The 26,584-nt window shown below is 46.4% G+C and overlaps 1 protein-coding gene across 1 annotated transcript; it reads right to left on the bottom strand.

Annotated features, from left to right (window-relative positions):
- Window positions 1–9,050: 9,050 nt before the first annotated feature.
- On the bottom strand, window positions 9,051–26,485 carry LOC119180861 (required for excision 1-B domain-containing protein). The gene is made up of 5 exons (XM_037432001.2): window positions 26,367–26,485; window positions 24,587–24,675; window positions 14,624–14,828; window positions 13,505–13,593; window positions 9,051–9,579 (listed from the first exon to the last, which is right to left on the bottom strand). The coding sequence occupies exons 1-5, from the start codon at window positions 26,436–26,438 to the stop codon at window positions 9,510–9,512; spliced, it is 525 nt and encodes a 174-aa protein (XP_037287898.2). The 5' UTR covers window positions 26,439–26,485; the 3' UTR covers window positions 9,051–9,509.
- Window positions 26,486–26,584: the final 99 nt, after the last annotated feature.

Below are 26,584 nucleotides of genomic sequence, written 5' to 3' on the forward strand. Positions count from 1 at the left end.
TAAAGCAGCCCGCGGTACAAGCCCAAGTAACCTCCAAGTGCGGGACACTAGCAGAAAAGTTGGAGCATGTAATAATTGCTGGGGACTCGAATTTAAATGATGCGCAGAAGCAATCAAAGAGAGGGCTAGAAGAGGAGGAATAAACATTTATTTTTCGAAACGGTGTAGCAGTGTAGGTTCCGTGTTCACCTTAGGTGGGAGGTCTACTCATTCCAGAAACCCTCTGGCCTTCGCTGCCTCTTTGGCCCTGGGGACTAGAGGGTTTCATAGGGACGTTCCTCGGACATAAGCTGGGAGCAGTCATGAGGCAAGCTAGAGCAAAACTCGTAACTAAAGCTAATGGACGAAACCTCGTAATAATTGTAAACGGTCTAAACAATGTCTTAAATGAAGAATCGGCAGGAATAGCGACCACACTGGTGAAAGGGTCAATGGCATGCGGGCCATTTCCTCTCGGGTACAGGTAGCAATATGCACTATACCGGAGGTACCAGTACGTGACGGCAACCTGCAAAGTGTGGTTGTCGATGCAAACAGAGATATGGCAGATGAGTCTAGAGAAAGGCTTTGAGGTAGTGGAGATAAACAGTGGTGCATAGTTGGGGTGATTTTCAACGAGACAGAATTCACTTCGATAGGAGGCTAGGTCATGAGGTGGGTCGGCGACTTGCAGGATGCGCAGTAGCTTTGCTGTTGCAATAGCTTATAACAAGCAAAACAACCAGGGGGACTCTTTGACAAGTGGTATAGACAGATCTGATTCCAAAGTGCCGCCAATATCATATCTGTCTGTCTATCCATCCGTTCATCCATCTAGTGAACACTCCAAGTACTGCCATCTCGCGTCTTTTCAGCATATATTCATCATATAGAAGCACCGCCGTCCAGCAGACATTCCAAGGACTAAACGAGAGGTGGCACTCGCGCACTTTATTACGGCCTGCGCTTCGTGACTACTTCTCACCTTTCACCGCCTCTAGTTCATGGCTGTATACTAGTTCACTATATTCAAAGACACGTAGAGTCCGGCGTAGAAATCGACGTATGCACAAGGGCCGAGCAAAATCAGACGTTAAGTATATCAACATGCAGGGTGGCAGGAATCTGTTGAAGAGGGGAGAGATAGAAGAACTACTAAGGGAGGAGAAGCTGATAGAAACACATCTCAGGCACATGGAACAACCACCTAACCATCCAGACTACGCACGGGACTGTTGTAATTGAACAGAATGCAGCAAAAATGGGGGTGGTATTCTGGCATTTATTCATAAAAGCACAGGACGGCAAGGGGTCAAGCAGGAGTGGAACATTTATGGCTAAAAGGTAAGTGACAGGGCAGATGACGCTCCTGGGCTCTGTATGCTCGTGGACAGGGACAATAGCCAGAGAGGAAGACCAAGAAATGGTGCAGGGAAAATGACATTGAATAATTAGAAGAGTGTGAGGTAATTATATTACGAGATATGAAAGCATACGTAGAAGATATGGATGGATATACTGACCCAACAGGCAGAATGCTAATGGATATGTGTGAAGGCATCATTTATTTTCAATAGTACCCAGAAGTGCGAAGGGCAGATAACATGGGAGGTGGAAAGGCTGCAGTTGATGATATATTGCGCAATGATGTCGCATAGGATGTATGATCGGCTGATGAACATAAATGAATATGGGTCGAGAAGATTTTGTAGTGATGACAAACTTAGAGTTTTGGAAGAGAAATGAAAATTGAAAGGGGACATTATGAGCAACCACATGGTAATATTTATTCAGAAAGGCAAATAGAAATAGCAACTGAACAGGTTGAGAAAATAATCAGCGAGGATACTAAAACAGAGTGGACGTACACAAATCTAACTCGATTGTATGAGTCTGTAGTGCCATCATCACCATCATCATTTCTCAATCGCCGCGCCGCGCCTCTCGCGCAGCTGATGCTAGCTCGAGCTGCGCGAGGATTAGAACGAGCTCACGCACCTGGCGCGTCGGACGTGGACAGCCACCGCGGCTCCTCTTCAGGCGTGGAGTAAAGTGGCGAGATCAGCACGGCCGCCTTCGACGCCGTCTCACGTCTCTTTTCTCTCGCCGCTACAATGGTGACCCGGAGAACCCGCCCTTCGCCGAGCGGCCCGCTGCCATGTTCCCGCAACTCTGCCCGCCAGTGCCGCCGTTCCAATCTACCTACCCCAAGGTATGGTTCATGCAGCTCGACGCCGTTCTTGCGTTGAATGGCGTCACGGACCAGCCGCTGATGCACGCCATTCTTCATGACGCCCTTCCGGTAGAGTTGCGTCATCTCTCTGCCACTTCAACCTCCAGCCAGCAGCCTTACGATGACCTCTGCTCTGCGGTGCTTGCCAGCTATGGCCTCACCTACCACCCGCTGCCGTTTACCCGCGACTCTCAGGTTTTCCCTGCGTCGCAGCGTGCTGGACCCTCCGGCCCGAAGCTCTCATCTGACCGCAACCTAACTTCCCCGACAACGTCTCCCTCCACCTTGGGTCCGGCCACTAGCGCAGTGAGTCTCGCACCCGGTCACATATCCGACGAGGTTCTTGAAGTCGTTCCTGCTGCCGACAACCTGTCCATCACGAAGTGCGTTCTTTCGAAGTCCTCGGCCGATGGTCCTTCTGGCATGCTTGCTACCTCCATGTTTTCCACGAAAGCGACGGCACGAGACACCGTGGCCCCACCAGACTCCATGACGACCACCTTGCCGCCCACATCGGAGTCTGGCACAGGTAACCTTTCGCCACCGAGCTACGCGGCCATGTTCCAGTCAGCACAAACCTGGCAGTCTCAATTCGACCCGCCACTGCCCCCGTTCCGGACCTCTCGCCTAGAGTCGTGGTACGAGGAGTTTGCGGCGGCCTTGTATCACAACGGCATCTGGATCCAAGAGCTCATGTATGAGGTATTGGAATACCATCTTCCACATGACCTCAAACACCACCTCACATACTTCTCCTGGAGCCCTCGCCCGTACGATCACTTGCGAGACGCCGTGCTCAAGTTTTACGGCCTTAAACATGCTCCTCCTCCCAAAAATGACACAACTGCACCTGGCTCATCACCTTCCAGGACGCCTCTCGCCCCACAACCAGTCCAGACCATTCCCCTGCCGGTCACTGGCCACATAGATTCGACACCGGCCGCTGCCCCGTACACCGTCGCATTCGCTGCGGAGACTTGGTCGGCTGAACTGTCTGTCCCGGGCGATTCGGCGACCTCAGCTGGGCCATCTAACCTTCCTGCAGACTCCCCGCCTGTCCCGGCATCTGTGGAGACCCGCGACATCACTCACACTATGGACCCAGAGCCCGCTGTGACACTGCACGCCATCAGTTTCCCCTGCACACCGGTGCCTGCTGCTCAAAACCTCGTGGACTGCCAGCACCTACTAACATCATCCTCGATGTATCCTACAGAAGTTCAAGCCCCTGAGCATGCACAGCTCAACGTGCATGATGCTGTGACGATGTCAGGAAATCCCGAGGGCCGCACGCCTGGCTCACCACAGGTGGAGCACACCGTGCATGCCCCAACAAATGCGCAGTTAAACCATCCGCCTACCACTACGTACGCGTGCTTGAGCATTTCAACGCCGTCGACGGCCCATGACAACTGTGACGCCACATACCCGCCGCTCGATCTCGCATCACCAAACGCCGGTTCTAGCTCGAACAACGCGACGACTCATCGGCGTACGGCTGCGCGTTACACATCGTCAAAGGTCGGAAAAAGCAATCTATCAGTGCCCTCTGAGCCGGCTCGTTATCACTGTAAACCATGTCGCACTTCATCGGTCCAAAGCGCACCGTTTTCAACTTATCTGCACCCTACTCGGCCGACCAGGCGGCCGCCGCAGCCGGTAATGTGCTACCGGAAGCGACGGTACCAGCACTGTAGTGCCTAGAGTATATTCTAGGCACTATACCAGCACGGTAAACACACTACCAGGGTTGACCGCACTCCCCGTCGACGTTCCCACCAGCTTCAACAAAGGAGTAACACTAGACCTTCTGGACTGGCCGTACTACACTCATGCTACAGTCCATCTTTTAAGCATCAGTGTCCGAGTGCGCGCGACAATCGACCGCACCGAAACGGCCCGTGTGTGTTCTCGGCCCTTGACCATTTTTCGCCTTGTCGTTGGTACTCGCTATCAACAAAAGTGCCCCTTCATCACGACCCTCGCCCGCTCCTTCCAACAGCGTGCCTGCGTAGCCACCCTCGTCCGCTGCGCCATTCCCAGTGTCGCCCGCCAGAGACCCGCTGCTTACCGATGGCCCATCAACGTTGACAACCTGGACTTTTCAAATGAACACTTTATGGATTGTCGTTCATGTATATAGCTTTTGTCACTATCTTTTTTTTTTTTCATATGCCTTCAAATCGCGCAAAGCGCTAGGGGGGAGCCCTGTAGTGCCATCATCACCATCATCATTTCTCAATCACCGCGCTGCGCCTCTCGCGCAGCTGATGCTAGCTCGAGCTGCGCGAGGATTAGAACGAGCTCACGCACCTGGCGCGTCGGACGTGGACAGCCACCGCGGCTCCTCTTCAGGCGTGGAATAAAGTGGCGAGATCAGCACAGCCCCGTCGGCCGCCTTCGACGCCGTCTCACGTCTTTCTTCTCTCGCCGCTACAAGTCATATCAACCGGTAAAAGGAAACACAAACCCAAGAGCTGGTGGGATCAGGAAGAGTCATAGTAAGATGTCAGGAAGCCTCCAGGGAACACTGGTATGTTAAACAGAAGGGTGAACCGAAAGATGGTGTCAAAAGAAAATGGGATAACTTTCCGAGTTGCAGAAGGGAAGAAAGCCTCCAATCCGATCAGTGAAAATATTAGAAGGGGGAAGTAAACTAGGCAGTTGCAAAGTTTTGGAACTATCTCAAGTAATAAGACATGCATCTAGCAGAGGTTTATAACTAACGTTTAAGGGGTTAGACTAGAAAGGAATGAGGCAATGAAATATATAAAAACAATGATAACAGAAAAATTTAACACCGAAAAAGTGCTGCATGCGTCATACCAGATTAGGATGAACCAATTAGTGTAGTGGCTTCACTGGGACGAGAGTGAGAAAGGGCAGAAGACAGAGTTGCTAATAGCACATCAACAGGCCCCGACGGCATCCCAATCATGCTAATAAAGAAACTAGGACAAAACTCTAAGCAAACATTAAAAGAGGCAGCAAGTAAAGCAATAATAGATGGTGAAGTACTCGGGGGATGGAAACTTAGCAGGATGAGTATGATCTGTAAAGGAAAGGGGGAAAAAGCCGACATAAACAACTACTGTCCTATAACAGTGACATTAGTGGTCTACAGGCTGATGGTGCAGATTATAAAGGGAAGACTGCAGGCATGGTAAGAGTACGAGGCAGTGCTGGGGAACTGCAGAATGTGTTTCGGAAACAAACGAGGTTGAAAGACGATCTGTTCTCACTGACGCAGTGCATCGAAATAGCAGAAAAGGAAGACAGGCCCCTGTAGCTAGCATTTTTGGATATCAGGGGAGCGTACGATAGCGTGGTTCAAGAGGACTTGCGGGGAATACTGAACACACTGCGTGTAGAAGATAGTCGCTAATCTTTTAAAGGATATCTTTAAAAGTAACAAGGTAGTTATAAAATGGGAAAAACAAGTATCCAAGCCCACAGAGATAAGACGGTGGCTTAGGCAGGGGTGTTCTCTGTCACCCTTGTTGTTCTTGATGTACCTACAAGGATTAGAGAGCAAATTTGAGTGGAGTGGGCCTGGGCGGGTAACCCTGCAGAGTTTCCTTTTTTTTATGTTTTTTCATCCGTCCGAGGGGAGTGGACTTGGCTTCAGCCTCTTTCGTCAAACAGGCACTACCAGCATTGATGTACACAGATGATATAGTGCTAATGGCCGAAAAGGATTTGCAGAGATTGATAAACATCTGCGGTAATGAGGGAAATTGGTTAGATTTCAGATTCAGTAAGGGAAAATCGGCAGTCATGATTTTAATGATAATGATGGTAGTGAGCTTAGGATACAGAAGGTTTACATTAGAGATAACAAATAAATACAAATATCTGGGCGTGTGAATAAGCAATGGGACTGAGTACCTAAGGGAGCATGAAAGATACGTAATAAGTGAAGGTAACAGAAATGCAGCGGTAATAAAAAATAGGGCACTGTGCATTTACAATAGGTATGATGTTGTAAGAGGAATTCGGAAAGGGGTCATGGTCCCGAGTATGACGTTCAGTAATGCGGTATTGTGCATTAGATCAGAGGTTCAAGCAAGATTGGAAATAAAACATGGCATAGGCAGACTTGCTTTGGGAGCTCACAGGAATACCCCTAATCAGGGGATACAGGGTGACGTGGGTGGACATCGTTTCAGCGCATGGAAGCTCGCAGCAAGATAGAATTTGAAGAGCAATTGATTGATTGATATGTGGGGTTTAACGTCCCAAAACCACTATATGATTATGAGAGACGCCGTAGTGGAGGGCTCCGGAAATTTAGACCACCTGGGGTTCTTTAACGTGCACCCAAATCTGAGCACACGGGCCTACAACATTTCCGCCTCCATCGGAAATGCAGCCGCCGCGGCCGGGATTTGAACCCGCGCCCTGCGGGTCAGCAGCCGAGTACCTTAGCCACTAGACCACCGCGGCGGGGCGAAGAGCAATTGAGAAATATGGGAGAGGAGCATTGGGCTAGGAAAGTTTTCAGCTACTTGTACATTAAGAATGTTGATACTAAATAGAGGAAGCGAACTCGAAAATTGTCAAATAAGCATTGAGACAACAGCAAAATACCAAGCCTAAAGGAAACATTGCTTAAGAAGGTGAAGGAAACGGAGAGGGACATGTGGAAGATTGGAATGCTTTCGAAATCATCACTGGAGACCTACCGAACTTTCAAGCAGGGAATCGCAGTGAAATTATCTATACAGGCGGTTACATGCAGACTAATATACATCCATTTGTTTATAGGGAACACTTTGTAATCTTCAATAATTTAAATTCAAATCGAAGGGAATTTGAACACTCTACTATTCGTTCGAAATTTCGCACAAGCCTTAAATTTTGTTATAAATGCTGGATACTAGTTGGGGTGTGCCACGGGAACCCTATTAACTTGTGTAGACTTTATGTAGTTTACATGGTTCGGCTTAAGTACACCCTCCTTGTTTACAGATTTTCACTGCAACCACCACTGGCATTCATGACCTGTAGAGATTGATTAATTTGTGGGGTTTAACGTCCCAAAGCCACCATATGATTATGAGAGACGCCGTAGTGGAGGACTCCGGAAATTTTGACCACCTGGGGTTCTTTAACGTGCACCCAAATCTGAGCACACGGGCCTACGACATTTCCGCCTCCATCAAAATGCAGCCGCCGCAGCTGGGATTTGAACCCGCGACCTGCGGGTCAGCAGCCGAGTACCTTAGCCACTAGACCACCGTGGCGGGGCGATCTGTAGAGGTTCCATAGTGTACATTATACTGTAATGATTTTACAATGTCTGATGCTGGAAAGTGCTTTATTGAAAAAATAATAAAAGGGGGAGGCACAAGACCCATGTGGGGATAAGCTGGACTTTCTAACTACTCTACTGTAAATTTTCACTGTCGTAGGTTTTGCACTTATTATAGTCACTATCACTAGTACTGAGGCAGTATGCGGTTGGTACTGTGGTTTGACGGACCCCCTAAACCACTCCAACTTGCGTATTGCGCAAATAACTGCATGCTTGGGTTCATAAGGAGCGCCTCACAATAATTTGTGGCCTGCAAAGCTTGTATGGCCATTCACCCTTTATCAAATGCAGAACACTGCCACAGTAAGCGGTGAATGTCTGCGGCAGCACAGCACGCAGCGATTGCACATCATTGTTGCCATTGTGCCAAAGAGTTGAGTGTGTGCACAATTTGCGTGGATATCACGATTATTAACGAAGACTTCTTGAGAGTGCGAAGGCGAACACTTGCTAGAAAATAGGACTGGTGGGGTAACCTGCGCAATGGGTTTTCTACTAGCATGTCTCGGGGGCATGCGCACGTAGTGCATCATGACTACTGAGGGAGCCATTTGACTTAAGAGCTCATACGAGTTTACCCCGAGGGGCAGAGAAAGATTGGTCGACCCACCTGTTCAAGGAGCAGCGGCATGTGCCGCCGTATGGCCCCAGGGCACACCTGTAGGCCCCAGCATCTAGATAATTTCTATCAGCCTGCAGGCTTTTTCATGCTTACGAATGATGCTTTGAATAGCAGCAGCTGTAGCATCTTCTCACGCTGGACAATGTTGATATTCAGTTGTACACAAATAAGAGAAGTAGACTACATATGCTTGAGCTTTTATTTACTTCCAGAGGCAGATGTTACTTGAAAGCCTCGTATCAACAATACAATGAAAAAAAAAAAGCACCTGTGCATTGGAGCTTCTATCACATCCGCAAAGCAAAGCCAAGTTCCTCATGGCAAACATTTAGTGTCTGCTTTTCTTGTGATTTGATGTAATTAATTACAAGGCACACAGAACAAAACTTCTGCACATGAAACATGAAAATGCACGACCGAAAGAAAAGGAAGAACAAAACATTCTCTCGTGTTATTTTCACAATAAAGGTGAAGAGTTTTTATCACAAAATGCTCGTCGAAATGACATGTCAAAAGAATGACAAAGAAACTGCCTCCACATTGGCCCCCTTTCAACACAATCGCCACAATCGTGCTGACCATTCCTTGTTTCGCCATATATAATAGCAGAGAACATTGGTACGAAAATTTAGAGCACATTCACGAAGTGCAATATTGCATATGCGTTCCGTGGTCATAAATGGCCTCACAAAGTGAGCAGTGGTGAACTTTGATAGTATTTTAGGCAGGCGTGAAACTCTTGAAGTAGCTCTGAAAATGCTGGCAGGGCAAAGCTGTCGAATACACATGTTTATGAAAAACTTCATCACGTGATTTTGTACATACTTATGCAAACTGCCATTACAAGGTATCCGAAGAAAACACTAATGCAGTTAGAAAAATTCACCCGGACAGCGTGCTGAAAAGTGGACTGCCATGCAGTCATAAATTGTTTCATTCGCAACTATTGCTTCTACGAACCAAATGAAACACTGCACTAGCCATTACACAATTTCTTTATGTACAATGCTCAGAGTGGCACACTGTTGCTAGGTGGCTTTCTGGTGCACTAGTAAGTTCACACCTTGAGACATCTGTGAAAATTGTGAAAGAGGATAAAAGCAACAAACAAGCTTCTTTTTACTGACAACCAGTGCCTATTGCAACTTAAGAACTATTGGTAAATAGACGAGCAAGAACTCAAAAAATGGCATGCATGCTTCGTTGGCAAAAATATTACGAGTGACGAAGGTGATAAAGGTAGCCGATTTGAGATTCTCTACCCAAACAAGTTGATGCAAAGACACGCTGAAAGAAGTACAACACGAGGAAGTGTTTCTTGTTGAGGAATGCAGCTAAAGACATTTCTTGGTTTTCCTTTACATGCCATTCATTTCGTACTTGAGTTCCATGAGGTTGTCGTTTATCCGTTCAACAACCTCACTTAACCTGAAATGGATAAGAAAAAAAAAAAGATAAAAATGCATGGAACAAGTCCAATGATTACAGCATACTAGGCTTGTGTGAATATCGCAAATTTTAGGTTTGAATATAATTTCAATACAATCTATCGCATAATAAGAAAAATGAGCACAATTGTGACCAAATAAACCTGCACAATATTTTTTTACAAATTGAAAGGAGGCATGTGCAAATGTCGGGGGGTCAAAAGAAAGTGTAAGCAACTTGGAAATGCAGCAGGATCAGGCGGATACTAAAACAGTGCGAAAGACTGTGCACAAAAAGAAAAAGACGCAACAGTGCTGACTTACAACAAAGTTTATTCCTTAACACCGCACAATATATATTTGCACAGTACCAAATGAAAGAATACAAAGACAAACTATGATGAAAACATATCTGCAGCATCACTGCTAACCATGCACTTCGCGCATGCATCGGGCAGAATCAATTTCTTTGCCTGTCAAAGCAACGGAAGGTGCTGTTCACACATGCACTGCCGCAGAATCTTGCAGTTTCTAACAGCTCAAATTTTTCGTGCCAGCTGGTCCCGATGATGCTTTACAACCATGCAATGCAGACACTCAGGAATGCAGCCACAGTCGCAGTAGTCGATACCAATGTGGCCAGATATCACCTAAGAAACACTGTAAGCATGTTCATTTAGACACTCGTAGAAACGTCTGCCCGTTTGGCCGATGAGACACTTGCCACAAGACAGTGACAAGAAGTATACCACACATTCAACACATGGCTTTTATCAATGCCTATAATTTTTTCCTTCCTTTCTTTTATTTGGGACTGCACAGATAGATATTATGGTGTGTTAAAGGGGCACTGACAATATTTCATGGCCATGATCACCAGCAGGATCGATTCCTCTGAACATTCATATAACACTGCAAAATATCAACAGCAAATATAGCTTGGATGGCATTTTAACTTAATTTTGAAGTTTGATTTTTTTACCCCCTTCCCTTATGTTACCACATTACAGTTTATATGTATATTCAAAAACAAAAAAGCTATGATGACGTCATAGCCACCATTTTTCTTTTGTAACGTTTGTTCCAGCTGCCTATACTTTGAGGCTGCTCGGGAGCCCTTGGCTGCAGCACACGCATTGAAAGTCTGGCGTTTGGCGACACTGCTGTCCCATTCCTTCTTCGAAAGGATTTCATGATGCTCACCATGCGGATGTGCGTCACAGTTCTGCATGCTGACGTGGTTGAGGGCTGCACATGAATGCTAGGTGGTGATAGTTGCACCTGATGGCTCATAGTTCTTCGAGCTCTCTCAAACCGAAACTGGTCGGTAATTATCCATCGCCAATTAATTATCCATTGCACACTGCAGCCATGTTTTGACTAACATGGCCCCCAGCAACACACGGCAGCAACAACACGAGGCCAAAGTTTGTGCGAGTACCCTTTAACAAATAAACTTTGTTGTAGAAGTGTCCATTTTCTTGTGCTCCATCTTTTGCACTGTTTTTCTATACACCATGATGTACCAACACTCCCAACGATTCGCTGTACTTAGAGCATATAGCCGGTATAAAGAACTTTGAATCGATGTGAAGGTAATATGCTCAATTAGCCATGAAATGGGGCTTCGTGACAGAGCAGATTTTTTCCTGTATAGGTGCCTTAACGTTATAGCAACCCATTGACCTCCATGAAAACTTCCCTGCTACTGGAGGCCAGAGCATCTGAAGCCACTGGAAGTTCCTCAAAATCTGCCCCGAAAGCGGCCATTTGCTGCCTTTTTATGCGCGCTGAGCTGTTTTTGTTATTGTATTCGAGCTGTTTTTACATCACTTCTTTTGTCATCAATTGCAAGACAAGGGAGCATGCGGCAGTTAACGATGCAAATAGACAGACTAAATGAACTTTTTGAAATGAAAATACATTCACATACGTCTTTTTCAAAGTTGCGCCTTCATATGAACACTCCATGTTGCGATTTTATAAATGCTGATTGCGATGTGCATAGAAGTGAGGCCATCCGATTACGCTAAATGTGTTCAAGATACCGGAATAGCTACACATTGTTAATAGCGACATTGATATCCACGCATTTTTTTTATGGATAACTCAAAATGATGAGTTTCAAGACATGCTTGTGGGTGTCTGATCTAATAGTGTTGCTATTTGGCTACTCTATATATTTGAATAGTGATGAACACTAATTTTTGTATGTGATACAATTATGCCTTTCACGTGAAGCATAAATTTGTTGGGCTCAGCAGTCGATTAAAGCTTGTCCTTCTGCAGCTCTGGTTGTGGAAAGGAAGTCTGCCAGGAGCTCGGTCATGGTTGACACAAGAGTGAGACATTCTCTCTCCAGAAACCTAGGCTCCCGGGTGCCGCATCAATTTCTCTTTTGTCTAAAAGATGGTGCCGTCTGTACAATGACAGTTTTACTTGATGAAATTTTCACAACTTGCGACTGGGCACACCGTGAGGTCTCGCTATCCTGATAGCATGACCGACATGACAGCGACATCTTAAAGACTGGGCTCATTCTCCAAGTTCCAAGTTAAGTGTCGTACGACGTTATCGACATAGACATGACCAACTGCGTAGCAAATCAATGCAAATGCTGCTTACCTCTGCAGTTACACTAAGGTGTGTTGCGGCAAAATGTGCCGCATGGACGTTCTAATCTTGCACATCGCATAAAAAACCATCTTCCGTTAGGTTGTCATGCGTACTAAGAGACGCAAATCTGCATGCCTGGCCAAACCAATGAAAAAAACCGACCAGCACACCAGAGTACAAATCAAAACTAACTTGCACAGCCTTTATAGTGTGGTGTAGTGCGCACCGTGTTGGCTTCGAGTCCTACCCTCGGCATTTTATTTTTCCCTTTTCTTTTGTCACAGCCATTGTGTTTTACTCAAAATTATAATTTGGGCATGAACAAAACTTTCAAAAAGTGGTTGAATTGACTGATTCTGGCTTACAACAGGTGTCAGTGTGCTGGGTGCCAGTGCCAAGCGTGCGTCGTGCAGTAAGCCAGTCCCAGTAACCGTTGCTGCAATGGTACGATAACCGTGCATCACGTTGGAACAGCGCCCCTAGGTTTTCCAATAGGGTAGCCAGTAATGAGCGCATGTGTTGCGGTACCTACACTTGTGAGGAAACGTGAACCACCCGATATTTTATGCGAGGCTGAAGTTGATAGTACGAAGTGGCTCGTGGCTCAAGGGATTTGCCGCCTTAGAATCAGAACCACAAAGCCTGCAATGTAGCCAGCTACATTGTCAACATAGTGTGACAGTGAAGGATTATGCCTACCCTTTAAATAAATTTTTTTCTAGGGAAGCTCACAAAAATGCTCGCAATTTTCACTACCAACAGATCATACCTCACAGCTTATTCCCTAGTAATGCGAGCAAAACTCGGTCGAATTTCCTGGTACCCACTCGTGAAATGCCTACCTTGAAGGCCTTCTCAGTCAGTTTGAGAACTTTACAGTGCCATACAGGAAGGCGTATAAGGCAATATAGAGAATGAAATGCTGGTCCGCCACCAGCAAACGAGTGGTTGCGTGTTTTGTTCCAGGACACCAACGGCGGTTTCCGTCGACTTCAACTCTTCAACTGCGCACGCTCGATTCGCCATCCAGCTCCTAGTGAATATGAGTGCAACACCCCTCTACTACAGTGAAACCACCCTTACAACTACAATACGCCTACTTGTTCACTTTGAATACTGCAAAATTACCAATAAACTAAATTCGAATTGAAGTGAATCAGATATTCAGTTGAATATATGAGGTGCTCGAATACACGCCTAAGCCTAGAATTTTTAAATACTCGTCAATGATCTGGTTTTGCTGGATTTGGTCATTAAGGTGTGATCGTAAAATTTTCAACTATGTTTAAATATTGTAAGTCATCACTTGCCTAGCCTTCATGGATGCCACATCGGCTTGGTTCTTGTACTCCTCTGGATTGTCCAGCAGATCCTGCTTGGCTAGCTGCAGCTTTGCTGTCTGTACCACAAAACAAGCACTAGTAAAAAACACCAATCACTGTACAAGGTTGCATCAGAAACTCTGAGCCGGAGATTTCAAACTTTGAGTGACTAGTAATGTTTGTAATGTTTAACTAATTTCAATTACAACATTTGTTAACATTTAATTGCTTGTGTGTTTCTTAACAATTGCATTGCCAGAGTTCCTTTGGGTCAATACAGTAAGAGCCCGTTATTTCTGAGCTCAAAGAAGACTAAGATTAGATTAGGTGGTGTTCAAATTAGGGGGCATATGCTGGAATGAATAGGCACCACGCCACACTGTGTAGAGAGAACACATAGAAGCCACCTCTGGGCTCGTTCTTCCAAATTAGGCGATGCTACATGTTTGTGGTGGGTAATTTTGTAAACCAAGTTTACGCTCTAATAGTGAACAGAATTTATTGATCAGTTAGTGGTACGCCAGAAACAAGCAGTGACTTGCATTCACGAGAGCAGTGAGCCTTAATGCATGTTCGTTTACATGGTAGAGCTAAGGAAATCAAACGTGTCCAAGGAGACACGGCTAAAGGCAAACATTGCCCGACTGGTCCGTGCCACCCAAACAGCAGCAGCAGACAGACAACATTTGCAATAATGACAACATACACGAAATTTATTTGTAACACAGAGATGCAAGTAACGAGTCATTTCAGTGACGAAGGCCAGGGGGCTCCCAGTTTAATTTGACCTTTGTAGACACTAACGCACATGAATTATAGGTAGAATCATCCCAATAGAAATACAGAAGACCGTAGTGACACTAGGATATCAGTTCTAATTAACTGTAAGCACAAATTAACAAGCATTTACTGTATTGTAGATAACTATAGTTGAGCCCTTTTACAAGAGGCAATGATGTAACAGACAATTGGGTAGAAGAGACAATAGTGTGCCTGCATTAAAATAGGGGTTGATGAGAGAACGTGCACGTGGTACCCTGCTTATGAGAGACGCCTCATATAAAAGGGTTCAACTGTAATTAAATATAAAAGAGCGGTTGTCCATACCAGCTCCAGCTTGACTTTTTCCTCTTCTTGTAAGGCTCGCACATAATCTGCTAGGTGTCCCGAATTATAGTTGAGCCTCAGCCGCCGTTCAATATCCATCATGCCCTCCGAGATGCGCTTGAACTCTTGGGTCACCTCACGCACCAGCTCCCGAAAAGTGGGGAAGTCGTAGTTGGGGGCAGTCGACAGGTATATCTTGTGGCCCCTGGAGAACACCGAGCACAACACCAGTCTTTCTACCATCAGAAAAGAAGAAAGCTGGCAACTATTAAAGCAATAGTTGCACGAGATCACTGCAGAAATAAAATTATCAATTTAATAAATGCCATAGAGTTTCTTACAAAACTACCAAGAGGGAAATGTATTGCCACCATCTATGCGATCGCTAAGAATAAAGATGTATGTGTCTGCGAGGCTTGTGTAGGCGGATGTTGAGTGAGGCTTCAACTCAAAAGCGAATAGAACTGCGTAAAAAAAGCTTCTCTAAAACAAAAAGTTTATAAACAGATCTCATTCACGCAAATTATATTTTAAAATAAATATCCACTCATCTTGGCGGCACAACAAAATGGCAAAAGAAAGAAACGGATGGCATGAAGTGGCAGAGGGAATGCTCGTTTTGTCGTCTGCCTGCCAAGTTTAGCGGCCGTTGGTTGCTTCTTAAGCTTCATAAAACTGTACTGTACATCGACACAGAAGGTTTTAGTGTTAAATAAAACACGTTTCCATGCAATGACAAAAAATAAATGTGCTATTTTAGTAAGAAATCAATCATTTTAACTTGAAGCCAGACGTGTATTCGAGGTATACGAATCCGAGTCAAATTCGAAGCTCGCATATCCCGGCATTCTCTTGCATCCAGCAGCCCACAAGCGCCAGATTTCCCTCAACACAATTTTGTGAGAAACTGACAAATGTCACTCCTCAGCACACCGCAATGTAGATGTCTCAAATCGAAAAAATGGCAAACTAGTGCTACATGACGCCAACAAGAGGAAAGTGTTCCACACTTGCCATTATGGCTACTAGCAGCACTGACCACTTTCCCCAAGTCTAAGCAAAAATATACACCCTAAAAGTGGACGGGTGAATTATCGCCACTGTAACTCAGTTGCTAGAGCACAGGATGCGTTATTCGAAGATCGCATGTTTTAAGTTTTGCCAGCAGCAAGCTATTTTTTCATCCAGTTTTCTTCAAGTTTACATAAAAATTACTACTACTGTATTTACGCGCGTAGTCCTCGCATTTGCGTAATGCTTGCACCCCCCACATTGCCCAACAAATTTTTTTTTGTGAGCAATTGTCACACCCACAAAAATTGCAGCCATATTGTCGTCTGCTTCTTCCAATCACTGATGATACTGCACGACAGCCTGGCGCCATCTTTTAAGCATTGTGCGTATTATCAACGCATGATTCTCCAATCTAATTCAAGCCAAGCCAAAGCGACAAGTGCACGTTGTGGCGTATTAGTGTATGCTGTGTTGGTTCTGTGGTTACGGCTACTTTGAAGTTGAAAGTGATTGATCACGCACTAAACAATAACATTGGGGCCGCCAGAAGGCACTTGTGTTCGCTACTGGTGACGACAGCATGTGCAGCTGAAAGCTACCAAGTTGCGCTGGGCCTTCCGTGTGCCCAAGACTGAGATGGATGGAACTATTTCGTCAGAAGGTAACTGCGGACGATTTCGTGTTGCCATCAGCACAAGGCTGACATCGTATGCTAACCTATTGTAGGCTCCCGTTCAATGAAAAACGCTGCTACGCCCGCAAGCTTTGCATGCGGTATTTCACGACTCTGCTATTCGATAGCAGTTTTTGTGTCTCAAACAAATCTTGCTTTATGTTGAACCTGTCGCAATATTATTAAGGCAAGTCTTGATGATGTTACGAAGCCGAGACGCCAAAACGGTCCCGAAGGCGCCACTGCTCCGAACTCCGCCGACACGTTCTGCAGCCGTTTGGTAGCGTAGGTTTCTCAGCTCGCGACTGCTTCAGCGCAGAGCTGATAGACGAGCGGACAAGATGACAGCGAGTTAAAGCAAGGTTTATGTACAGCATAGAAATAGAGGCGTTACAAATTTGGCACTGGGGCCGTCAGCTTAGAGACTCGAAAAGCCGAGATGTTTTCTCTCGCACGCATCCGTCGGCTTCTTTCTCTGTTACGAAGCGCACCGCCCACGAGGTTACGAAGGGCGCTCCTCGCAATGAGAGGCTTCTCTGACACATAGGTCTGCTGCTGGCGATGCGCCGCCGGGCTTTTTTTTTTTATAGGCACCGGGTGGATCCTTTGAGTAACCAAATATCCAACCAGAAGCGCTGCTGGCCGTGATGTCGGAATCCTCCAATGGGGCTCGCCGCTGTGCGTGGTTGCATCAAGGACGAGAGATGTTGCCACGCATTGCGTAAGATTCGCCAGACTGGAAAGCACCGATTGCTTAAATGGGTTTGCGGGCCGAGGGAGCTCGCTGTGCATTGTGTGACAGACCGCCGCCGCCGCTTTATGACGTCGTTGAGTCGATAGTGTCAGGCAGGCTCGAGCGCTGGCCTTGACACAGATTGCATTTGCAGAGGCATTGGCGTTCAGTGTGGACTCCCAGGCATAACAGCACCCCCGCCGCCAGACAATGCGCCGGAAAGACGAGCTGCTTCCACGTGGCTCAGATGTCGGGCGCGCTCGTTCGCCAGGGCCCTCCACGTTTGCCTCCGGAGAATGCAGCTCCAGACTCCATTCCGCGAACACATCCCAATCTTGAGGACGGATTCCAGCTCCCACTGGCTTGTCGCCACAACACTTGCCGGCCAGCTTTGCTAGTCTCTTCTGACGATTTTTGGTCACAGCACTTGTCCATGGTTCTGCAACTTGTCAAGAACGGTTCGACAACAGAGAACACGCAACACAAGCAACTGCCCTCGGTCACCCGACAGAACACCAGACAAAGTATAGTACAACATATACCTAGCTACGTGTCTATCGGAATTTCGTTCCCTCTACATCAAGAGGCACATGTGGTATACAAGGGTCTTAATATGAGAACTCAGATTTTTACACTTACAGCAACGTAATGAAATAGAATGCAACATAAAGTTGGCCCCTTGAGATCACTCTGAACGAGAGCGCTCGGCTAAGGCCGTGATGAGGACGAAATTTTGCCCCGAATCGCCAGCGATAAACAAAAAAGTGGAGAAGATACTACCTAAAACGCACAGCTCAATGAGTCTGCATTAGCGTTTAGCTTTCCTTTTTTTTTTTTTGCAGCGAACGTCAAAGTTGTGCTGTTGGAGTATCATGCTCCACCTCAGTAACCGGCCACTTTAAGGTGACAATACCTATGCAGTTCCAAGAGCTGCTCATACTTGCGACGTAGCACATCTGTGTAACTACAATATGGGGGTCCCAATTTCTCATAAAAAGAAACATTCTCTTTCTTGGTTCCCATCTTTACACTTTCCATTAGCGCTTTGATAGAGAGGTTCTCGCGCTGTTCTTGACTGAGCGTTTCTCGATCAGCCCTCGATGGCTCACTCCAACTTTCCGCTACAGGCGAGAGCGTTGCACCCCTCTCGCTCTGACTCAATGGCGCCATGTCGTCTCCTCCGCCGACACAGACCGCGCCAGTCGCTTTGGCGACGGGCCGCTCGAGTGACTGCTCAAATGACTCACACGGAGGATTTCCTGTCTGAGGTTCCGTCGACTCACCGTCAAGGTCACACACGTCAGCAGTTTTGCACTTGGCACGTGCTTCACCACATTGAACAAGATCAAGTTCCAGCGAAATCTTCCGCGCTTGCGATCGCGTGAGGACCATGTACGCTAAGTTGGAGAAGAACGGAAAACGATCGGGAAGCGCGCCAGACGCAGCCGCTTCGGTGCGAAGCTTACCCAACGGGCCTTCAATGAAACCGTAGCGATTGGTAAGCAAGCACTCTGCTTCTCGGCGACTTGCCTGATCCACGCGCATTCTCCTGTAAAGTCATCCGGAGACACCAACGAAGAATGGACAACGTCCATGGTTGCCGCTCAGTCTCGAAGTGCTCGACACGTTTTCCCATTCACACTAATTTCTTGGAGATACGGCTCTAACAACGGCATGTTCTTTTCCGATTCTCGGATTGTTGCGAAAGCAAACTTTTGCTTACAGTTTATCGCGACATGCCCTTCTTTTTTGCAGTTGTAGCAGATTCGCGGCTTCCCCGTGTGGTATCAGTGCGTTGTTTAGGAACCGCACTCGATTTCTTCACTTCCGTTTGCCCTTCCCCTACAGTTTTCGATTCTCGGATTGTTGCGAAAGCAAACTTTTGCTTACAGTTTATCGCGACATGCCCTTCTTTTTTTGCAGTTGTAGAAGATTCGCGGCTTCCCCGTGTGGTATCAGTGCGTTGTTTAGGAACCGCACTCGATTTCTCCACTTCCGTTTGCCCTTCCCCTACAGTGTTCTTCATAAGAGACGGGTCCTTCTTGAATACACGGTGCGGAGCGGCTTTACGTTGATCAGGTTTCTTTGAAAAGCCTTCTTTCCTTTCATCCTTTTCAATGTGCACTGCCCTGCTATGCAATTTTCGGGGAGTACAGTACTCCTCAGCTAACTCTGCTGCCTTGTTTAGCTGTACTTCGCCAAGCTTGTCCTGCAGCCAAAGCTTGACATCCTCCTCGATGCAGCGGTAGAATTGCTCCAATGCAATGCATTCTACCATTTTATCGCGATCGTCATAAAAACCTTCGCCCTTGAGCCACTCAATTAAATCGGCTTTAGGACGAAACGCGAAGTCAATGTGTGACTCATTTCCCTCTTTAGCATACCAAAACCTTTGCCAGAAAGCCTCGGGTGACAACGTCGTCTCAAGAGCACTTCTTTAACCTCGTCATAGCTCTCAAAGGCTTCCCTCGACAAGACCGTTATTGCGTCGGACACTTTGCCGGTAAGAAGAGCTAACACGTTCGGCGCCCAAAGAGACCGCTCCAAAGCATTTCGCTCACAGACGCGTTCAAACTTGACGAGATACTTCGCCATGTCCTCGCGTACTACAAACGGTGGCAGGTGGTCACGAATCCTCCGACCGCTGACCTGAAGTGTCGCAGAAGCTACGCTAGGCGCCTGTGAACACTGTAGGATTGCCAATTCTATTCGTTTCAACTTAATTAAGGCGCACCTATCTCTCGGCCTCCTCACGGTGTTCTCACCTGTCAGCTTCTCCACGTTCGCGAACTTCTCGCCTTTCAGCTTCATCGCGTTCGCGAACTTCTACTTCTTGCTTTTCGGCCTCCTGGCGGCATGCTTTGGTATCCGACCAGGCCTCATCGACTTCCTCAGCCGACACTCCTTCATCCTTCATGATCTCAAGAATCGCTTGCTTTCGTTTCGCACAGCCCAAAGTAATGCCAAGTTCCTCACAAATTTCGATGAGTTCCTTCACTTTAAGGTTCTCCATCGTTCACACTAGCCTCTTGCTGTTTGCCCCTGTTAAGAATCTGCTTGCCATACCCACTATAAGTCTACTAGCAACACGCGCAAGCAATTTTTAACACTGCCGTGTTTACACCCTCCGCATTAACTTTGGTTTCAAAGCGCTCTGACTTGGCTTGAAACGATCAAAGCTCACTCTAATGCTTCACACAGCCATTCTCTAAACTACTATAAACTGAGCTAGAGTAGTCTGGTGAACTGAGGGGAAAACATCAGGCACTCACCGCACCGATGTCGCTGACGCCGGCCGATCCCGCAGCTGCCAACCATTGTTACGAAGGCGAGGCGCCGTCACTGTCCCGAAGGCGCCACTACTCCAAACTCCACCGACACGGTCACCAGCCATTTTTTATCGTAGGTTTCTCAGCTCGGGCCTGCTTCTGCGCAGAGCTGATACACGTGCGGACTAGACGACGGTGAGTTAAGGCAAGGTTTATGTACAGCATAGAAATAGAGGCGTTACAAATTCGGCACTGAGGCCGACAGCTTAGGGACTCGAAGAGCCGAGATGTCTTCTCTCGCACGCATCTGTCAGCTTCTCTCTCTGTTACGAAGCGCATCACCGACTGCGAAAGGGGCTCGACGCAATGAGAGGCTTTTCTGACACATAGGTCTACTGCTGGCGGCGCACCGCAGGGCTTTTTTCATAGGCACCAGGTGGATCCTTTGAGTAACCGAATGTCCAACCAGAAGAGCCGCTGGCCATCATGTCGGAATCCTCCAATGGGGCCCGCCGCTGCGCGTGGTTGCAGGAAGGACGAGGGATGTTGCCACGCATTGCGTAAGGCTCGCCAAGCTGGAAGGCGCCGATTGCTGCACGTGGTTGCAGCCAAAGACGAGTGACATACCCACGCATTGCATAAGACTCGCCAGACTGGAAGGCGCCAATTGCTTAAACGGGCTCGTGGGCTGAGGGAGCTCGCTTAATTGCGTGACAGACCGCCGCCGCCGTTTGATGACGTCGTCGAGTCGATTGCGTCAGGCGGGCTCGAGCACTGGCCTTGACACAGATTGCCTTTCCAGAGGCATTGGCATTCAGTGTGGACTCCCAGGCATAACAATGACTACTTCTCAGAGCTTATAGGTTACTAGCGTGAGAATCTTTCTTTGCGGACACTTAGATTTTTTTTGTTTACTTGGAAGTTTCCATGGAAAATTTTCCTCACTCGATCCTTGCACCCCTGCCTTTTCATCAGGTTTCCGCGAAAAAAAAAAGTGCGAGGATTATGCAAGTAAGTACGGCAACATCTCCTGTACCTTTTTTGACATCATTGTCTGTTATTATTAAAATATTGTGTTTTTCAAAACTAACAGGACAAGAGACCTGTAACACTGCACTAACCACCACGACATGCAGCACAATACATGACATTACACCAGATGCAGAGTAGTGTGTGGCAAAGACATACAATCCAGGTGTTCGGAAAATTTCATTCCTTCCATAATGCAGCCGGGAATAGAACCTGCACCCTCAAGCTCAGCTTTGCAACACTGTACGTGCTAAGCTATGACGGCAGGTGAACCTTCGATGTTCTCAAATAAAACACACACTGGTGCAATACAAAGCAATGCAGTATGTCCTTTCACCCTTACAGATGCCACATACATGTGTCAAGTTGATACAACACTAGAACTAGGTACTCAAGGATGAATGAATGTTCTTATTGAAAAAAAATCAAGGTGTGCTCGTGTAACACTAATTAATCCTAATGAAGTTGCACGGTCATCATCATCATCAGCCCGACTATGTCCACTGCAGGGCAAAGGCCTATCTTATGATTGGCCAACCAACCCGGTCTTGTGCTTTCTGCTCCCTTGTTATACCTGCGAAATTTTAGGGGCGTAGCTCCTTAGGGCATGGGTCTGTGAATCCCTTGTATGTATGTAGTAGTACATAGCCACCGGTGGTATATACCCGCTCTAGAGGAGGTATGTGCCACAGGGAATGCGAGATGGGAGATGGCGATACTTGTTCAATAGATAGACGCACGGATGGACAGATAGACGCACGGACGGATGGATGCACGAATAGAAAGACAGACAGATGGATAGACAGACTCGCGGATGGACGCATAGACAGACGGACAAATGCACGGATGGTCGCACGGACGGACGGAGGCACCGACGGGCTGAGGGACGCTTTGCCCCACCCATCATCATTCACTCCGTGGATATGCTGCGATTTTTAATCTCATCGGCCCACCTAACTTATTGTTTCCTCTTCATGCATTCGCTTTCTCTGGGAATCCAGTCAGTTACCCTGAATCTGCACTTATCCTGCTTACATGCACATTACATTAGTTTTGTACATATTAATTTCTTACCTCCTCTTACTCGGGGACAACATTTTGTGGGAATGCAGGGAAAGCTACGGGGCAAGGGCTAACTGCACATGTATTCTTACGCAAAGTAGTCCGGTTTGGCTCACATTTCGAATGACGGCCGTGTTCTAATACTACCACTATATAGGATTTGCTATGTCAGCTTGCACAGCTATTTGTGAGTGAAATTCGTCACAAGTTCCTTCAGCGAGTCGTCTAAATAGCTGGAGGGCAACGACTGCTCACCTGAAGAAAAATACGCCATTGACTGCGAGATGCACCTAGAATGTGCCACATTTTCAGAGTAAAAATGCGAAATGACACTTTTAAAGCAACATAAATATCTCCCTGTTTCGTGCAGTGTCTCTTTATAAACAGCATACTGTAGAAAACATAGTAGCGTTTTATATGATTTTCACACGTAAAACACAGACGAATTTATGGGACTATGTTTTACAGCGGTGACACACGCCCACTTTTGTTCCGTAGCCTTCTCTTCATTGCCACAGAAAGTTGTCCCCAAGTATAGATATTTATTGTAAAGCCACTGATGCTTTGTTTTTTCATATATAATATTGTTACGAGTGACTGATTGATTGATTGATATGTGGAGTTTAACATCCAAAAACCCCCATATGATTATGAGAGACGCCGTAGTGAAGGGCTCCGGAAATTTTGACCACATGGGGTTCTTTAACGTGCACCCAAATCTGAGCAATCGGGCCTACAACATTTCCGCCCCAATCGGAAATGCAGCCGCCGCAGCCGGGATTTGATCCCGCGACCTGCGGGTCAGCAGCCGAGTACCTTAACCACTAGACCCCCGCAGCGGGGCCACATATAATATGAAATCTCAGACAAGAAACATAGGGCAAGTTCATTTTTGGCTATGTCTATCTTGAGCACAGAAAGATTATACTGGCTCACAGGAAGTGGCACGTCCAATGTAGTAAAGAATAAGTTGTATAATAAAATTAGATGAGCATTAATTTATTATGCAGAAGGTGTAACTCATCCTAAACTTTATCACTCTCTCTTGGTCTGCAGTTGATACACCCAGTAGGTAAAATTGTGTACATAAGGTGTTGAAGGGTTATGATTGATTGCCGTGAACTGTGTACGTGTGACAAGAAAGGAGTCTTGTGACCAATATTTACATTATCAATACAGAAAAAGGGAAGAAATATAAGTAGGAGTGCTCAGAAACTGCAGACAGCAAATGTCGCATGCAGGGGCGCAGGCTCTGCAGCACAAAACATTGACTTAACCATTATCAATCATACTCCAATAAAAAACAAAGGTCATGCTGCTATCACACCTGTATGTAGCTTTTAAAAGTGCAGTTGCTTTGTAAAGATTTATCAAGCACTACTTTGAACCCGCAGAAACAGCCTTGTAAGTTGCAATAGTTACACTAGAGGGAATTCTGGCGCTAGTGTCTAGGGGGGCTGCTATGCATGGCACTTCAGTTAGCATGGCACTTCAGTTAGCATGGCACTGATGGGCAGTACGAGGATCTGTCTAGCTTTCTTTTGGCTCCATTTGGCTTCATGTGGCCTGCATATGCTCTGAAGGAAAATGTAAATTTAAGGGCTCGTTTTTTGTTGTTGGATGCAATATTATTGAGAATTAACAGACAATACCAGGGAAAGCATAGGGGATGTTATTGGAAATATTAGTAATGTAAATATGAAGAACTACCTAACGATGGCAAGTTATCTTTTATGGCACATTTCTTTCTTCACACTATTACTTCCAATAACATCCTATATTCTTTCCCTGGCATTACTTTCCGTTATTTTTCATTGCATTGCAAGACAAAAAAAAAAAAAGATCAGCAAACATTCAGCAGTTCCGTTTCACCACCTTGACTTTTTTCTTTAATGCTGACCAGTACACAACAATGCATTCTTTTACCTGAAATACGGGACACAGCACATGAATTCATGAAGCCAGATGTGGATTCGAAGCGAGGAAGCACGAAGACTAGGCAAATCCAGTTACTACCTATCATTCCCATGGTCGCTTAATAATTGCAGCGCCAGAGTTCCCTCTAGTTAATTTTGGAAAACAATGCATTTAGCTACACTAACAGAAGTGCAAGCAAGCAATAGGACGATGGTAGTTGTTGCGTCTAACTGACATGAGACAAGGGACGAGAGTCAGGAACTCACTCTTCAAAAAGTCTGTATGTATATGCCCGTTCCTCCTGAAGACTGCAAATCTTTTTCAGCAAACTAAAGACGTCACTACTGCTGTCAACCTGAAAGAAAACATGCAAGCCCAAATAAAACCACATTGCTGGGAAAGTTGTGTATTCTTATCAGTGGAAGCAAATCATTGTATTTTTTGCAATGACAAGTGGTTGCACTAATTGCAATGCAACACTGGTGTCAAATGATACACTGCTGATGGAGATGAAGCCCACTGAAAATCAAATTGCCCAACAGTGATTGGCTCTCTGCTCTAGCTTGCGTAAAGGAGCCAATCATGATCAAGAAATCCATTTGGATCAAGCCCTATCATAATCAAAAGTGAATGCCTGACACCAGTGTAAAAGATAAGTGCTTTGCGGTAGCTTACACTAGTTTTCATACTGTCTGCGTAGTTGGATACTATTGACTGCATTACATGCAATAAATCTTGTGCATACATTACAGTTTCGTACAATTTGCTGCCGCCGGTGTTCATTATATCATTATCAAGCGAAACTAATAATTGATGGGGTTTAATACTCCAAAACCACGTGTTTATTAGAGACATCATTGTGGATGGCTCCGGAAATTTTGATCCACATGCGCCTCGAGCATTCTTCCCACAGCAAAAATGCGGCCGGGAATCGATCCCGCGACTTGCGGGTCGGCAATCTAACACCATAACCACTAGACCGTGGCGCGTCTTATCTAGTGAAACTGCTCGATAGGTTGTGCCATCCATGCACGTTTTTGATGTGTCCGACAAAGCAGATCCAATGGGAACTTGCGCGCCTAACGGCGCTATGACGGAGCGACGCATAAGCAGCTCACTCTAGTCAAACCTGTAACACGTGGGGGGAGGTGGCGTTCAAACGTGCTGTACTACACGTTATTCACTCGCAGCGCACTGGTTACGCAACCCGAATCGATTTCGGAGAGCTTCATGGCAGACGTGCACTCACGTTTCCAATGAGCACGTTTCATCAGCGACTCTCACAAGAAGCAATCGGGCTGAGTCATAACGACGTTCAGAAACTAAAACGCATCAAGATTCATCTGTGCGACGAGACGGGAGGAAAAAAAAACGCAAATTTGTCGGGTCGTTTAGGACTAGTTGGCAAACGGACGGGCCACGTGAAAATGACCTATTTCGGTAATAATATTTATAATAATCATAATGCTTAACGTGGTTTGCCGTGACAAGATTACGAGAGACCGCAGTGAAGGACTCGGGTAAGTTCAACCGCCCGAGGTTCTTAAATTTGCATCTAAATCTTGCGAACACCGGCCTCGAAGATTTTCGCCTCCACCGAAATGACCTATTTCGCCGTTTAACATTTTGAACAAACCGGCCGGTGTGCTTCTTCGTGAGCATGGAAGCGAGGACCCGTTTCAACCGAAACACATCGCAGCCGTCGTTTCAAGAAGGGGTAATGCATTCGCCCGGAAATTCGCAACGTGAAACCTGAACTGCCGCTTCCGCAGTTGGGTACCCGCTCTGGCGATATTGAGCAGCACGGTACAGCGACACTTTGAAAAGCGCCGTTACGCCGCGGCGACATCAGCTAGACAATGGAGAGAAGCGTGTGATGTGGTCGGAGCCATGCCGCTGCACGGCGAGCTCGCCTAATTCGGGATGAGCCCAGTAATGTCAACCTCCATCGCCAATGACGGGCTTGTGTGATCGAACGCTATTCTACGTATTCATAAGTTGAGAACTTAAAAGGGACAATAGCAAAGCTGGCGAGAACTAAATTACCATTTTTAAAGCCGGCGTAGCGTCCGTCAGCTGCTCCAACGCAACAGGTGCTGAGAAAGGGGAACGGCTCATGTTGCCAAGAGCCGTCGCCAAATATAAAAAGAGGCAGAAGTAAGCGCCCTCTTTTAAAAATTTCAGTCACCATTTTATGCAATTCAACCGAATTTTGGTTTTTTTTTTCATTAACAAAACGTTATCTAACACAAATAGCAGGAAGA

This window comes from Rhipicephalus microplus, chromosome 10 (genome assembly GCF_043290135.1).
Source record: "Rhipicephalus microplus isolate Deutch F79 chromosome 10, USDA_Rmic, whole genome shotgun sequence".
Classification (NCBI taxonomy): domain Eukaryota; kingdom Metazoa; phylum Arthropoda; class Arachnida; order Ixodida; family Ixodidae; genus Rhipicephalus; species Rhipicephalus microplus.